Source organism: Phytophthora sojae, assembly GCF_000149755.1.
Source record: "Phytophthora sojae unplaced genomic scaffold PHYSOscaffold_5, whole genome shotgun sequence".
NCBI lineage: Eukaryota > Oomycota > Peronosporomycetes > Peronosporales > Peronosporaceae > Phytophthora > Phytophthora sojae.
Genome location: NW_009258119.1, coordinates 3,162,229 through 3,178,471, shown reverse-complemented (window position 1 = coordinate 3,178,471; position 16,243 = coordinate 3,162,229). Strand labels below are relative to the sequence as shown.

The following is a 16,243-nucleotide window of genomic DNA, read 5'->3' as shown; positions in this document are numbered from 1 at the left end:
CAGGAGGGGCTGAGGGAAGCAAACTATATCTGGCCCGATTTGCGTCTGGGGGCTGCGAGTTGCGAAGCAGGGGCCAGAAATGCCGCTTTTCGCCGGCAAAAGGGACCGCCGCGAAAACATGTCTGGGGCCCTCTCAGATCGAGGTTGTAGCGGCCGTAGATGATCACACAGGTGATTTAGCTGGCCATAGTGCTATGAAGTGTCTATGTACAGTGTACTATTGTCCCCAATGTCTTGCAGTTCTAATGCGTCATGAGAGGTGAGGAGGTATGGCCAGTGGCCATACCTCCTCACCTCACAAGCTGGCCAATGGCCAGCTTGGAATGCCTCCCCTCTGAGCCTTATGCTACTAACTCAGGCCAGATATAGCTAAATTGGACTAACCGATCATGTAGGAGCTCCATTTTATATAAATCGGACTCCGAGATAACAAGTCAAATCGGGCGGCAAAATATTTGAAAACCACAATACATGTAGCTACATGAATGACATGCTGTTGGAGTTGGAATTGTACATGACAGGTTTCTGCTCGCAGCACAAGCCAGGTGGCACTTTCGCTGGTCCTACATGTACTGTACACAGCCCGAAATTCTCATCCGTAGAGAAGTCACCAGTGATGCGCAAATTCACATATCAGCGCACTACTGTACACGTGTACTCCTCTGGCCCACTTAAGAAACAACATTTCTATTAAACCTCAACTTTTTCAGATCGCATTGGATTGGCTATAAATCGGACTTAAGCCATATGATTGGACATAAAGTTCGACTGGAAGGCAAATCGACGAAATCGATTAGTAAAACCTCAAAATATATACGAGCACCACAACGCCCACAGGAGCGCTATCATACTCTACAATGATTCTCCGCATCGGCAGTTAAGTGATCTTCCCAATGGTACCTATCATTTTGCATATCGCTAAAATTTGTAACCATTACGCAAAAATCCTAATGTTACCCAAATCTGGATTCAGAAAACTTGCTCTGTTTCCTTGAATCCTGCTGTTTTCAAGCAGCCAATGAGCTGACGCGAAAACACCAAATCTGACCTTTATTTTGAGGTATTGTTTACCCCCAAATGATAATTTCTGAATAGTTTTTGACGGCCAGATAGAAATGTTGTTTCTTAGGTGGGCCAGACGAGTACAGAACTGGAGGTGCTGCTACCGACATATATAAAGTACATCATTGGAGCTCTACCAAAACCCACACAATCTCGATATTTGCTACGGTCATAAACGTGGCGGATTTCTCGTAGCAAATCCGTCGTAATAATCACTCTCCAAATCTCCGGCTGGGAGACAGACGGCTCAAGAAACCCTTATAAACTACCCACGGCTTATACTTGGATTTTGTATAGGCGACACCTTGGCTGGCCAGCATGCAACATGCTCATGAGCCACCGGACACTGGGCCACCTAGCCCAGCCACGGGCTCGGCAAGACTGGCGTCTCAAGCCACGGCCATGCAAGTTGATGCCGAAGGCAGCGCGACTGACATGGACATCACGAGAACTAACTTTGCTGGCCCATCCCCTCGGACACTCCCAGCTACCACGGGGGCGTCAATGAAGACGACTGGACCAGTTGCAACCACCCCAATCTCGCTTGGCGGAGGATCCTGGCTGCAGCGTGTTCAGGCCGGGATAAGTGGGACGACTTGTCTGAGTGAAGAGGAGGCGCTGAAGTCGAAGATGCTGCATGGAGTATGGAAACCGGCTGAGCGGGCGCAACTACTAGCTACGCTGACGACCGACTGGACGAATATCATGACAATCCTTGGACGTCAGCCGTTCAAGACATGCGTAGTCTTGCACTTGCCCAGGCGACTGTGCGCGGTGACGAAAGTATTCGAACGTGGACGGAAGCTGAGGCGGCTACACTGCTTGCTTACACACGTGGAGAGTTGGACCTCCTGCACCCGCCGCACTTCATCAAGGAGATCATGATCAGCGAACACCGCGCGTTGCTGGAAGACTTTCACGAGCTACACCTCAACTTCTCGCTCACGGCGAATCTGCCACCTAGCGTTCGCCTTGCAAGGAATGCGCCGCACTTGGCAATTCTGCAAGAACTTTTTCACGCGAACACTGACGAGGCGGGTCGAGGACGATCCATGATGCATCGACTCATCGGTGATGTCAAGAGGTTTTCTTACGATGGAAATCACACTCTGAGATTTGTCTTTTACTCTAAGCGCCAAGCACTGCTTTGGATTAAAAAAAGCTTTTCGCTTCCAACGTGAAGTTATCACTTTGAGTGATACGAGTCGTCGCCCAGGGAATGAAGGTACCGGCAGCTACACGGCGGCACAGCTTCAGCTGCAATACGCGATTAGGATCTACGGCGCAACACAGCTTGGTCTTGCTACAGTCGCTAGAGCTATCGGACAAATCTCTGGAGCGAAGGTGTTGGATGTCGAGTATCCAAGGAGCATGAAGACTGATATCTATGACAATCGGTTTTACCATGTCATCTTTGCACAAGATCACTCTGGTCGACGTGACGCGGATTGACACGGATACAACAGCCTTGGTACCAAAACAACCTCAGACAGCCGTGCCCCAGATGCTACAGCCCTCGTCATGGAGTGAAAATATACAAGGTGCTCACATCAAAACTGGAGGCAGTTCAAGCGCGTTTTTCCCGTGTTTACCGAGGCAGCGTGACCCGTGTGTCACCTGTCAAACCGACTGCGTATCAAGTCGATAACGTCTCGGAACTCATGGCCCTTTTGACTTTGCAACGCGATGGGTTGGCCAGTAACCCTGGGGTCACGCTGGAGCAACCAGTGGGTATTTCTACCACTGCTGAATCGGGGACAGGGCGAACCACGGAACCTTCACCTACTGCCTCCACACCAGGTCCAACTGAGCCTACTGCACCCGGCGCAGACTTCTCGACTAAGCTGTCCAAAGCTGCTAAGCGGGCGAAAAAGAAGGCCGCGGCATCGGTGAGCAAGGACACAGTGCCAGATAGCGCCGTCGATACTCCTTCTCGTACGCCACGCCAAGCCGCAGCTAAGCAATAGACTGGCAAGCGCCGGGGGGCAGCAAAACCACAAAAGCGATTTGAAGCTTTTCAGCGCGAGGAAGCGATCGGGCTCTACGCTGTACTTACCGAGGAAGATAGTGATTTAGAAGACGATATGGATATTTCGGACAATGATGCAGATGGAGACGTTGACGAGGCATCGTATGCGTACCCGGAAGCTGCAAGGAAGAATTCGGACATCGACATGAATGTGCAGCATGAGTGTGCTGAGCCTAAATCTGAAACGGATGTGGTCACACAAGACCCCACGGCAGGCACCAGCCATTTCCAACCTGTCGTGGACGTTGGCGCTGATGCGCTGGCAGAACAAGCTGAGCGACGAAGGTAGGATGATCTGGAACGGGACTTGCGCGCAAAGCGACTAAGAAGTGAGGCTACATATCTTACGCCTACTGGCAGCGAGGGTCATGACGTGGTGGCAGCTGCACCCGTGCACGGCGACTTGGTGCAGAGTACTATGGACAGATTTGTTTCACCGTCGGTACATTCTGAACGGCCTGCACATGCTGCGTCAATGCCGGTTGACCAGCCGCCGAACACGCACATGCTTTCCAGCCCGACTAGCGATGAGGAATTTACTATGGGTGCTCCGCATGCAGGATCCGCCGACGGCGATCAGGATTTGCCAACGCAGCTTATGCACTGGCTTGCGAGCTTCAAGGGGCGGCCAGTTGAGGTCGCCGCTACTGGCCAGTGTGCTATGCTGGCGTTTCATGCCACGACAAGCAACTACGATGGAGCTAAGTTGCCACGGTCTGCTAAAGTAACACGGGGTGCAAACCAGATGAAACGTGTCGTCTACGCGATCATGATGGCCAATCTCCGTCGGGATGTCGAACTGGAGCTTGTGAACCCGATAACCGAGCTGCAGTGACTGTACCCTGATCGAAAGTCGGGGGGGTGGGGGTGGAATTGCGAGTGCCACGGCTAGTCTGTTCGCACATTACGCCCAAGAACGAGACCGATTAGTCACCACCGAGGTGCCAGGTAGCTTCTGGGCTGGTACACACGAGTTACGAGCTATGGCACAATACATGCATGAACCCCTCCTCGTTTTCGATGCGAAACAACACGGTGACGCACAAGTGCAGCGTTACATGTACACAGACTACCGACTCCCGGATGGCGCAGTGCACGAGTCAGGCTGTGTCGAATCTCTCACGGATCGGGTGGCCCGAGATTACTTGGAGGAATGCTGGCTGCTGCACAGTATGCCAACCATGATGATTTTACAGCGAGACGAAATGCATTTTTACGCTGTCCAGCACGGCGACCTTCTGACGCTGTGGAATGCGGAGGGAGACTCCGATTACGCGGATACGCTAGATCATTCCTATGCATGGTTGGCAGATGTTCAGCAGCGCAATGCTTTACCGGGGGACACTATACAGGAGTCAGAGGTGGTTTCACGACAGGCGCATATCAACGCATCAATCATTAGACAGATGCCAATGCGTTCTCGGCTGGACGTGGTGCTTGCTCGTCTCGGACTGCCATCTCTGAACGCAATGCCGATTGACGAGCGTCTACTCGAAGCAGAAATGGAGACCGAGGAACGGGTCATTCATGAGGCCTATGGTGTAGATGGATACGCCAGCGGATCTCAGCCATCCCAACCGGGATCCCAGGGGATGGATACACTCCCGCTACGTGAACCACGGATTGCCAAAGGCGCGATAGTCGAGGCCACTTACGCTCGGATAGTTGGTGCTGCTCCTGTCACAGACATTGACTTCTTTGTGCGGCTAATCGGGAAGCATTTGTTAAATGGTCCACACGACACCGTGATGAGCTCGGTGTTCCGCGGGTGGACTGAAAGAATACGACGGCGACCGCCATCAAGCCGTGGCTTCTGGAAAATTACATGGCACTTCGCCATATGTTTGCCTTCTTGCCGTATCCCGAGCTGGAAGCGAAACAATGGTCACTGCAGGACATACTGGCATGGGGAAGACGCGAAGCGTACCAGGAGCAGACTGCAGCTATCTCTCGTATTCTAGAAGACCCCACCCAGCCCCCCGAGGTCCGCGCCTTTTGCGATACTTGGCTGAAGGGGTGTCGCTCTCGGCCACTTACGGAGGCCTCTTACACTTTAGCGGGGTCAAGTAAGCAATGGCAGCGACTTCGGCAGTGGGTATCGATGGAGCAGTGCCGTGACAACTACGTCGAGCTTACGGATGACGTTTGGAATCTTTTACACGCGTTACCTTAGATGATTAGCACCTGGAGCACCACTCCTATGGGGCGAGTCCCGCATAGGGCACGACTGGTGTGGCATCACGAATATCGCTTTGTCGGGGCTATCTGTGACAGTATTCTTGCGGGTGGAGATTGGCAACTCGCGTTGGTGGCCCCTTCGGGGCGGGTCTGGGCAGACGGTGAAGCGGGTACGCCGCATCGCCAGAGCTGCTCACCATCGTACTAAGGACCTCGCGGCTCCGAATGCGTCCGCGCCGGCACTCTCGACGACGCGGAGGCCAGATTCTGCTGCTCGCACAACGCAGCAGACCATCAGTGAACACTTCTCTCCTATTACGCCACAAGACATGGGCAAGTGTAGGCGAAAAGCGTTCCAACGAGAGAAACGAAAACTAGCGAAGATCAGGAAGCGAGAGGGCCGCGCCAGCCTTGCCCGGAATGACGTAGAGAAGGCTATGCATACGGAAGATAGAACGTTTGCAATGCTCACACAAAACGTTCGGGGCTTCGGCGCCACGGCAGCGGCGCAGGGAAGTTGGCTTTCACCACTCGGGAGGAGGACGAAGCATGGATACCAAGATGTTGTGCTTATACAAGAAACACATGTTGAGACCGAGGAGATTGAACATTACCAGCGTGAGTATGCAGCGCGATGGGGACGCCGAACCGCCCAACCCTTTCGTTCTGGGGTGCAGCTGAGGAACGTCGCGGCGGTGTTGGAAATTTGATTAATCCTTATGGATCCTTCTCCGGCACACGTCCAATGTGGCAACATGCTTGGTCACCACATTTTGTTGCAGTAGCGGGCAAGTTGGATGATCAGGATGTAGTCGTGGCGAACATATATGCACCAATTGACCGCAGTGTGGAGTGGTAATACCACGAAAATTCTCTTCTACCAAAATGTATTAGAGACACCAACAACACGCTAACCCGCAAAGGTAAGCGCTTATTGGATCAAAACCTGAAGATCAGGAACGATCCCTTACACCGGGTCGGTTGCAAGCGCCTCTGTGCACCTTAGGTTATCTTCGGTCAACCCAAAAACCTGTACCGCTAGCCACGAGCTAAGGCTAGGATACTATGTAGCGCTTTCGCGCAACCCCACTGCAGTCCCTCAGGAAGGAAGGGTACCGGCGTGTTAGGCCTTATACAGGGGGACCAAGGTAAAACCTCGGTAGGTAGACTAATACACTCAGGGACACTCTAATCCCACAAATATATACTGAACGATACTCTAATACCGTTCCTGCCTCTCCGGCCACGCCAACTCTTGGCGCTGCCGAGGAAACTCTCGGTCAATGCACGATAAGCTCCCCGACAGGCATCCACACGCAGCCGAGCGTATCCAGGCACTACAATAAGCTAGCTACACTTACCGAAGTCGGACTTGACCCTAGTTGGCTTGGGGGGAAGACTGTCTTTTTGTTACTGAGTTTTCTGAGGCCCTGGGGGCCTCGTTCTGACCATCCTATGATGAGTCCTATGTCCCTTTACAACTATCTACTGTGAACAATCGCAATAAGGCGATTCCGGACACATCAAATGACGACCGCGGCTACACTAATAAGTGCGGCCGAAGTACGTAACTAAATGCATCTGTACCTAAAAGTGGGTACCATGAAGCCTCGTTCGGGGTTCTATTAGGACCCGACGACGCTTCGGCCACTGCCTGTCACTCTACCGAGGATAATGTCATCATCCAATCAGAAGCAGCCATCTCCGTCTCTCGCTTGACCTCGCCTAGATCGCCCCTTGATTGAACTTGATTGTCGGGCTGGCGGGTCAACAGCGTTGGAAACTGCCACTTTCCAATACCACAACTGCCCCCGCCTCGACGCGAGCCTCCCACGCTGGTTAGCGTCTAGGCGTCCTCAGTTCTTCGACTCCATGGCTCCTCATTCGCCGACGCGGCTGCCGCTGCTCTTTGGGCTCTCCAGTGCTCCGGACCGGTATTTTCGTCGCTCCCGCGGCTCCTCACTGGCATTCGGATCCTCGTTGTTGACTCCATCTCTTTCTTGATCATCTCAGGGAGCTGTTGATGTCGCCACCGACGCTTCGGGTCGTCGTCCGGCGCACCAGGCTCGTTCGGCGGGTGCCCCCGCCCCTATCGCCGCTGGTGCTGTGCCCCCAGCCCCGGCCGCGCCTGCAGGTGACCCTACGCTCATTCCTGCCGCCTCCGGGACCTCGGTCGACCCTCCACCGGCTCCTCCAAGTAGTCCTGAGTCTGCTGCTGGGGCGTCCGAGACTCCCTCGCCGGCAATTCCCAGTGAAGAGGCTCCCGACTCGCCGCCGACACTGCCGCCAAGCGCCAGCGCTCCACCGTCGCCAACTCCCGGAGCTGGTGCTGGCCCGGCCGAGGTTCCTCCGACAGCGGTCGTCTTGGGCGAGCAGCAGATGCTGGAACTCGCTCGTCTCGTCGTGGGTGTTGCCCGTTCACCTCCGGCTCGAGTCAACGCTGCTCTCGACCACAGCCTGCAAGCTGCTACTAACGTCGGTGAGGTGCTGGCTGCTGCCGTTGCTCCTCCGCGTCTCCCTCTTGCGGAGGCTGATGAACTGGTGGCCCTCCGCCGCGAGAACAACCGGCTGCAGGCAGAGCTCTCCGACGCCAAAGATAAACTCGCTGAAGAGATGAACCTGCGGACCAAGTCGGACTACTTCCTCGTCTCGGCCAACTCCGAGTGCGACCAAGCTCTGGACCTCGTCCAGGACATGCACGTCCAGCTCAGCAACGCCAGCGCTCAGTTGATGCAAGCAAACGCGGCCATCGGTCACCACGCTGACGTCACTCAGTCGTTGGAGAAGCGGACGCTCGTTGCTGAGGCCGATTCAGCCGCTGCTGTACGTCGGAACACCCAGCTCCACGAGCGTATAAGTGCAAGCCTCGTTACCTACAACACTCAGTTGGAAAGGCTTCGGAAGCAGTTGGCCGACCGCGACCGAGCAAACGTCATCCCCACACGCATTCAAGCGTTGACGGACGAGAACAACAGCTTACGGCGAGCGAATTCTATCCTTCGTCGGCAATCGGCAGCACACGGACTCGACGTCGACACCTTGATCCTGGCCTCAGCCGGCATCTCCGCCGCAGAGATTGATTGGAATCTTCTCGGGCTGTCCCCACCGACCGACGGTCACTGTCGAGAGTCCACACCATGACGAATCCTCGTCAGAGGAGGGAGAGGAGTTCAAGACGACCGACGTGCCGATGGCTGAGTCCACCGAGGCTACGTCCGCTCCCGCTGCTTCGGTGGGCGCTTCTGCTGGTTCCCCGGTCTCCACTGAGTCGTCATCGCGCAAGCGGGGTCGGCAAACCGAGTCTGCTTCCGTCGGGAATACGGCATCCCAGCCTCCTCCTCACAAACGCTTCGGCAGACCGTCAGTCGACCTGAGGGCCAGGGCTGCAGCGGCCGCCGCGCCATCTAGTCCTCGTTCGGCATCAGGAGAGATTTCCCCGCATCCTCGGTCGATGGCGCGTCCAACGACGGCTCGCTCAAGCTGGTTGGAGTCTCAGCCTCTCCCGTACGAACACTCAGACGTCCCCTTGTATCCTCGGCTGGCCCGTCGCGCCTCGCCTCCCTCGCCAGCCCCAGCCCAGCAGCAGGAATCGTCTGACGTGGAGTTTGGAGGGGGTATGAGTCCTAGCGACACTTCACAAGATGATCTTGAGCCCGGCGAGATTCCGGGGGTGTCGGCCAGCGCTCAAGGTGTTCAAGGTTCTGCTACCGAGCCTTCCGGTACTGTCATCGAGGTTCCATCCGAGGTTCCACCTTCGGCGGCGACTTCCATTCCTTCGCCAGTCTCGTCTGGTACAGCCGGCGTCGGCCGTGCCCCTCGAGAATCGGCTGCTGGGGTCACCGAGGGCTCTGGCGGTCCGCCAGACCGTTCACCTAGCGGTGAGTCGCCTCCTGAGTCCGAGACTTCCGAGGACCGCGCAGCGTTGTTCCTGGAGATGTTCGGCCCCGACGAAAGAGAGGAAACCTCGGTGGCGCAACCTGTCGCTCCTTTGGAGGCTCCTTCTCCTCTGGCTGCCGCGACCGGGGTTCCTGTAGCTTCACAAGCGGCCACCGTGCCACTCCCGAGTCGACTCCACACTCGGTCGGCCTCTGTTCACGCTCGGGCGATGGTAACAGCAACGGTGACAGCTTCATCGAGGGCTGGACCTGCGTCGATTGCCCCAGCAGTGGTTGACGCTTCCGACGTAGCTCCTAAGCTCAGTGGTCTTGCTACCCTGTTCTTGGAGCCGGGTTTCACGGCACCCGGAGCGTCGGAATGCTGGCATCTCATCCAAAACGCCAGTGTCCCCCTCGTCTTCGAGGACGGCTTGGTCGCCCCCAGTTCAGTGGATGGAATCGTGGAGTTTGGCTTGTGGACGGATCCTGCTCACCCCTTCCAAGTGTTGCGCCAGCTTTTCCCAGACGAGCCTTGTTTGATCGATACGACGGGTTTTCCATCCTCGGTGGCTATATCCCGTCGTGCAACTGGTCGGGCTCTTCTCGTTCGCCTATGGCGGCAGTTCCAGGGGTACTCCTACCACTCCACCGAGAGGGGCGACCTTGGTTTCGCCTTGTGGGAGCGTCGCCACTGGATTAGGGGTAAAGCTGTCAAGGCGTATATCGACAACCTCGCCAACACCCTCGGTCAGCGCAACGTGCAAGTCCTAGCGCTTCGACAAGCGTGGTCCAAGTACCACCGAGAGCGCAGTTATCGTGCAGATCGCTTGCGAGACCCGATGCTCCACAAGGTGTGGAATGGGGCCATTACGTACGGCGGACAACCTCCACAGCACCGCACCGAGGTTTTGCTGGAGCCGTCGTACCTGCAATACTCGTTCGAGGTGATGGAGTGGGTCCCCACTTCCGACGACTGGGCCTCCGAGGTGGCGGACGTGGATGCCCGCGAGCCGTGGCGTAACTGTTGGTTCCAAGCGCTGGCAGACCACCCCTACAACACTCCTTTCGCCCCTTGCAACGACGTCCCGTTGTTTGTCCCCAACGGATCGACTCGGGAAACCGTGGCGTCGTCGGTCGTGGTCGAATCTTCTCTGCGGACTTCGATGGTGGTCGCTCCATGGGTGACCGAGTTCGCAAACGCTCGTCGTTCTCGCTCTCCAAGCCCCGATGAGGAGACGAAGGAGTCGGGTGAAACTTCTTCCGCCGCCGGGTCAAGTCTGGGCGTGTTGGCTCAGGCTGTGATGGAGATTTAGCCTCGTTAGGCCCCGCTCCAGCTTCACCGTTTCGTTCACGTTCTTTTCCAATGTCGACCGAGGTCCGTGGCGCTTTAGGCGACGCTGCATGTGCTATCCCAATCCAAAATAACGTCATGTTGTTCGTTCCATTTCATAATCTTTTCTCGCATCAACGCACATCGCATTCAATACTCGGTCGCGGTTCCCAGAGCTTCTTCTCTGCCCTCGACCGCTGTGGCTGCCTCAAACGAGGCTTGGTTCGTAGCTGCGGCAGCCGGGCTTCGTTTTGTCTCCCTGCAAGAAGATCGGGCTTATGCTCGTTGAAGACCGGACTTGATTCGCGGGAGACTGGGCGTACTTACGCTAGCTCCGTTGCGGGTATGTTTTCGCATGACAGCCCAATTTTGACAATTGTACACCCGGTCTGCTGCGGGTATCCGGTGTCGACAGCTTGCATACCCATTTCATCATCAACTCCATACTCAACCACGAAGTCGAGCGACCTTGTTCGTGCTACTTCCATGGCAATCACTGCGTCCGAAGCCTCTGTCGCCCTCCCATTTGCTTCATCATCACTTGTTTCGTCTGTTGAGGGTTTGACCGAGGCTTGCTTGCGTCTTCCGTTGTCCCTGGCTCCATTTCGATATCTCCATTCCATCGTGACTCGTTCACTTAACACGTAACATGCAGATTCCAGTAACTTTCTTCGCCTGTCACTGCGAGCTGGATAGCCCTCGCAGGCGGTTCAATCATCATCTCCAGTAGCCTCGTTCGTCTGACATCGCGGGCTGGATTGCCCCCGCGAGCAGTTCAATCCTCGTTGGGGCGCAGAATTACTCCTCGTCGGCCACCTGGACCATTTGCAAACGTCGGTCGCTTCGCTTCCGGCCTAGGTAATCGTACAGGAGGCCGCCGCACGAGAGATTGGACGCTGGTTCCCATGTCGGCTCGTCATAGCCGACCCACTTCACCTTGAACTCTCGGACGGCCCGGTGAGTGCTCGTTGACAACGGTGTCCGGTCATCGAGGATAGCCTCGACTTCATACTCACCGTCCAGGCGGTCCGGCTCAAAACTGTCTTCAGGCAGTAATTCCTCGTCGAAGTCAAGACGAGTGCCTTCGGTGACCTCACGAGCCAAACGAACCCTCGGTCGGCCTTCGAACTCGTCCACTGACTTGAGTCGTGAAACATGCACCACCGGGTAGAACCGGTATCCACTTCGGTCGGGTAATTCCAACTCATACGCAAATTCGTCGACCTTCTTCTTCACGCGGAACGGTCCGTGCCACCGATAGGCTAGTTTCTTGGTCAGTCCTGGTCGAACCCGCTCCATGTACAGCCACACTCTGCTCCCGGGCTGCAAAGAAAACCTCGTTCTCGTCACTGCAGCTCTACTATGGTCACGGGAACTCGGTGCCCGGTCGACCGAGGTTCTTTTCTCGTTGACGCCTGCCACGGCTTCCTTCTCCTTCCTGCCAAGCGACGCATTGTACTCTTCAGCTCTCCGAGCCTTTTCCGCGGCTTGGTACTCCTTGGCCATCCTCAGGGCGATTTCCTGCTCTCGGTTGACCTCTCGGCGCCATGCTAGCGCGTCAGTTTGGCCACCGAAGCCTCGTTTAAGTGACGAGGACTGTGCATCCCACCCATGAACGAGGTAAAACGGAGTTTCCTTCCTCGTCGTATCACGGGAGCTATTGATGGCGAAGATCAGTCTTTCGGTGATCTCGTCCCAATCCTGCTGTAGTGGGTCTTCAGCGTATACGCGGACTGACTGCATGATCGTCTTCACCGATCTCTCCTACTGGCCGTTGGCCTGCGGGTGGTAGCTCAGGGTCGCTCTCGACCGAGACTGCATCATTTCCGCGAAGGCTTGGAAGACCTCGCTCATAAATCGAGGATCTCGGTCATGACGGATCAAGGACGGTGCTCCAAAACGTCGGTAGACACACTCCTCGAAAGCTTGCGCAACGAGTAAGGCGGTAGTGTCAGACATGGCTTTGCCCATCACGAATCCCGTGAACGAGCATTGGAATAGCAGGAGAGCCTTGTTGCCACGGCGACTCTTCGGTAGCGGTATCACGAAGTCCATAGAGACTAGTTGGAAGGGTCTCTCGGCTAGGATGTTCCCTGGCGAGTACCCGCGGAACTGAGGTCGGCTCTTACTTGAACTGCAGTCAGAGTACGACTTAACGTGTTTCTTCACATCGGCATACTGGCCGATCCAGTAATAGTCTCTCGCCGCTCGATGTAGCGTACGGGTAATACCTTGATGACCGCCTTCAAGTGAGTCATGACAGCTTTGCAAGACGTCTTGGATCATCGTTGTGGGCACCACGAGTCTCATCTTCAACTCGGCTTGCTCGCCGTCACTTGAACGACGGCTCGTTCTTGTGTAATATAGCACATCGTCCTCGCTCAACACAAATTGGTCCGCCATTTTCCATGCATCTCGTGCTGCTCTGTATCCAATCTTCGCATCATCTCCCCGGAGCACTGCCTTCAGATTCGACCACCGTAACTCTTCATCTTGAGCGGAGGCGATTCTCCTTCGGCGTTCTTCCTGTACTACCAGCGGGTCAATGTCTTCTGCGTTTGGTGGGGCTGGTGACGTCTCGGCACGCAGCGGTGAAGCTTCTGCTTCATTCTGAGACTCGTTCGGCACACCATTGGCTTCTACTCGGTGAGATGCGTCTCCCTGATCGGTGACCGAGACTTCATATCCAAACCGGACGTGTTTCTCCTTTGCTCTCGTTTGACGTCTGGTCATCACAGCTACGTGTCCGGGTTCAGTCTCGTTCTGCCGTCTGCGGTCGGTTTCTCTTCGCACAAAATCAAAAAAAATGCTTGCTACGAGGTTTGGCAGAAGCTACCACGGCCCATACTGTGTTGGCCGAGGGTATGTCCTCGACGACGCAACCGTCAGCAGCGTCGTAGATGACTTCAGCGATACGGTTCAGCTTCATCAACTCTAATACTCGGTCGTCCGACGATACCACCGTAGACTCCTTGCACTCGAGAGTCTCGCTTGCCAGTCCGCCGCAGCGTTGAACTCTCTCACCACATGCAGGTACTTCACCGACCGAAGCTTGGCCGTGAGTTCTTGGTGGCGGCTGAGTTGTTGCAGCAATGACTCCTTCCGACAGGCTATCACCCCTAGGGCTTGCTGGATCGCGATCCTCAAGTCGCCAACGACAACTAGATCGTCGGCTCCATGCTGTAATGCATCAGCGACGCCGTTGTTCATCCCGGTGTACTCAGCGAGGTTGACCGTGGTGTTCTCGAGGTAAGCGCTCGCAGCGAGCACTACTGTCCACTCTGGTAGCTTCCATAGTATCCACGAGCAACTGCCGTATCCACCGTTCTTCTCGGTTTTCGCAGACCCGTCAAACGACATAACGAAGCCTCGGTAGGACCGCGGTAGGCGTGCGTAGAGCAGATGCGAGTCCAAACGAGCAGTTGGTGACCGGGTGTGACCAACGCCAGTGACTTATCCAAGTCAACGAAGTTCGTCAAGCCGGCTTGAAGTAGCTGAGCAAACGAACAGTGGGTTTCTTTGACTCGTTCGACCAACAGGTGCCACGGCGACAGCAAGACGGCGAACTGGGTAGCCCGACCGAACAATGTCTTGGACTTGTGGAGTCGAAAACCGAGTGTAGACCCGGATTCGTTGTCCAACGAGTTGAGTATAATACACCTTCAGTATCAGCAGAAGCGCGAGGACCTCTTTCTCGGCCGGGTGATAATTCATCTCAGCATCCCTCAAAACACGTCCGCAGAAGCGAACGGGGTGTAGTTTGCCCTCGTGCTCTTGCATCAACGTGGAACTTAGAGCCCACTCGTTGGCGAACAACATGACATGCACCTCCTTCTTCCGGTCGAAGTGTCGTAGTATCGGTGCTGCCGAAACCTTCTGTTGGAGCATCGCGAAGCTGTGCTTGGCCGCGGTGAGGTCACCCCCGGGCTGGAAGTCCTCGTCCTTAAGCTGGTACAGCGCTGCTCCATAGACCGCGAAGTCTTGGATGAAGCGACTGTAATAGTTGAGTGCCCCAAGGAAGGACTGCATTCCTTTCTTCGTTGACGGGAACGGAAGCTCGGCCACCCCAGCCAGCTTCTTAGCGTCCGGTCGGATACCTTCTGCCGAGACTTCGTGGGACAGGAAGTCTACCTTGGACTGCACAAAGACGCTCTTCGTGAAGCTGATACTAATACGGCACTCTTCAAACCGTGCCAGCAATCGGTCTAGCGTCGCCAAGCACGACTCGAAAGTCTCGGCACCGAAACAGATATCATCCACGAATGACCGGCGACTGAATACTGGTGTCAACGAGGAGTCATCGGGCTCCCTGTTGGCGAACATGTCGGCGATAGGGCTGTTGACCGGTTCGGCTACAGCTCCCTTACCAAGCGAGTTGTCGCGGTCGGCCTTGAACTTTGTCCGGAATGGCTTTGCCGTGCCAGTCGAAGCCTCGTTCACCCCAGCATGAGCTTCCTTGTCATGTTCTTCAGCTAGACGCATGCGCCCCGAGAATTTAAACCATCCTCCCGTCGGTTGGACAAAGCCCCAAAGCGCGTTGTCAATCATGCGTTGATAGATCATCGGTGCGTTCTTCAGGCCGAAAGGCATACGCAATCATTCGAAGTGCCCCAGTACGCAGACGACAGTAGAGATCTTCCGAGTTCGTTCGGTCATCATAATGGCCCAGAAGCCGCTAGCGGCGTCAAGCGAGCAAAACCACAAGTACGCCTCCATGTCCGTCAGCAAGTCATCCACCAGGGGCATGGCGTACTCCATAATCTCGTTGATCGCATTAACGAGTTTGTAGTCGATACACAGGCGGATATCCACCCCATTCTTCTTCAGGACGATGACGATTGCCGACGCTCATGGGCTGTCCGAGAAGGAGATAAGCCCGGCCTTCAACAGACCCTTCAGCCATTCGTACAGCTTACCGAGGAAGCGAAGCGGGGTCCGCCGAGCCTTCTGCTTGATTGGCGCGTGCCCCTGTACATTGATATCACACACGACCCCGTAGGCTGGAGGCGGTAGGACGTTACCGCTCGCAATCATGATCTTCTCGTGGCTCTTCAGCACATCGACCAGGACCGTCTGCTGCTTCACGCTGAGTTCGTCACTCTGGACGTTTTGCCCCGAGTAGTCCAGCGTCGTCTCCGATGCTTCGGTTAGGTCCGGCAAGAATGCCAGATCTTGCGCGTAGTCGGTAAGCTCAATCTCGTTCGCGACGTGCTCCGAAACGTCGTTCACGGTGTCATCACCTTCGCCAGACCCTTCTGCAGCCATGGCATGCATGACCGAGATATAGGTCGCCTGCAGTAGCTGCTCGGGGTCGTCGATCGCACTTAGATCCGAATCATGGAATTCAGTGTCGGCGTCAGCGGTGGAGGTTCCGGCTTCAGCAGGAACGTCGTTAGGCCCTGGGTCGTGTTCACCCCAGTCGACTTCGCTACTACACACCGCAACCGACGTTTCCTCTGGCTCCAGGCTGGACGCAGCGGTCCCTGTTGGCAGGATATCCCATGTAGTTGTCTCGGCCACTGCTACCACGTCGCGGTCATTCTCCGAACCGTCGTTCGTCACGCTGTCACGATCACTCAGCTCATCACTGATTTCCGATGCCTCAACCGAGGCGTATGTCGCTCCCTGGCCGGTGGAGTCAGCACCACTATTCGGATTCACGGGCTGGCAACCCGCTCGACTAGGCGGCGAGTCTCCGGGTACGTCCGAGTCATACGACGCGCTGGCCTTGTCGTCCGAACCATCGTTCGACCCACCAGCACGATCCAC

General features: G+C 55.7%; 2 protein-coding genes across 2 annotated transcripts; both read left to right on the top strand.

Moving 5' to 3' along the window:
* Positions 1-1,380: 1,380 nt before the first annotated feature.
* On the top strand, positions 1,381-3,926 carry PHYSODRAFT_333567 (hypothetical protein; the record flags this gene model as incomplete). The annotated part of the gene is made up of 5 exons (XM_009530752.1): positions 1,381-1,836; positions 1,905-2,133; positions 2,659-2,997; positions 3,076-3,376; positions 3,452-3,926. The coding sequence occupies 5 exons, from the start codon at positions 1,381-1,383 to the stop codon at positions 3,924-3,926; spliced, it is 1,800 nt and encodes a 599-aa protein (XP_009529047.1).
* Positions 3,927-7,639: 3,713 nt separating this feature from the next.
* On the top strand, positions 7,640-8,410 carry PHYSODRAFT_507945 (hypothetical protein; the record flags this gene model as incomplete). Its single annotated transcript, XM_009530751.1, has 1 exon — positions 7,640-8,410. A coding segment is annotated over one exon (771 nt), but the record flags the coding sequence as incomplete, so codon positions are not given.
* Positions 8,411-16,243: the final 7,833 nt, after the last annotated feature.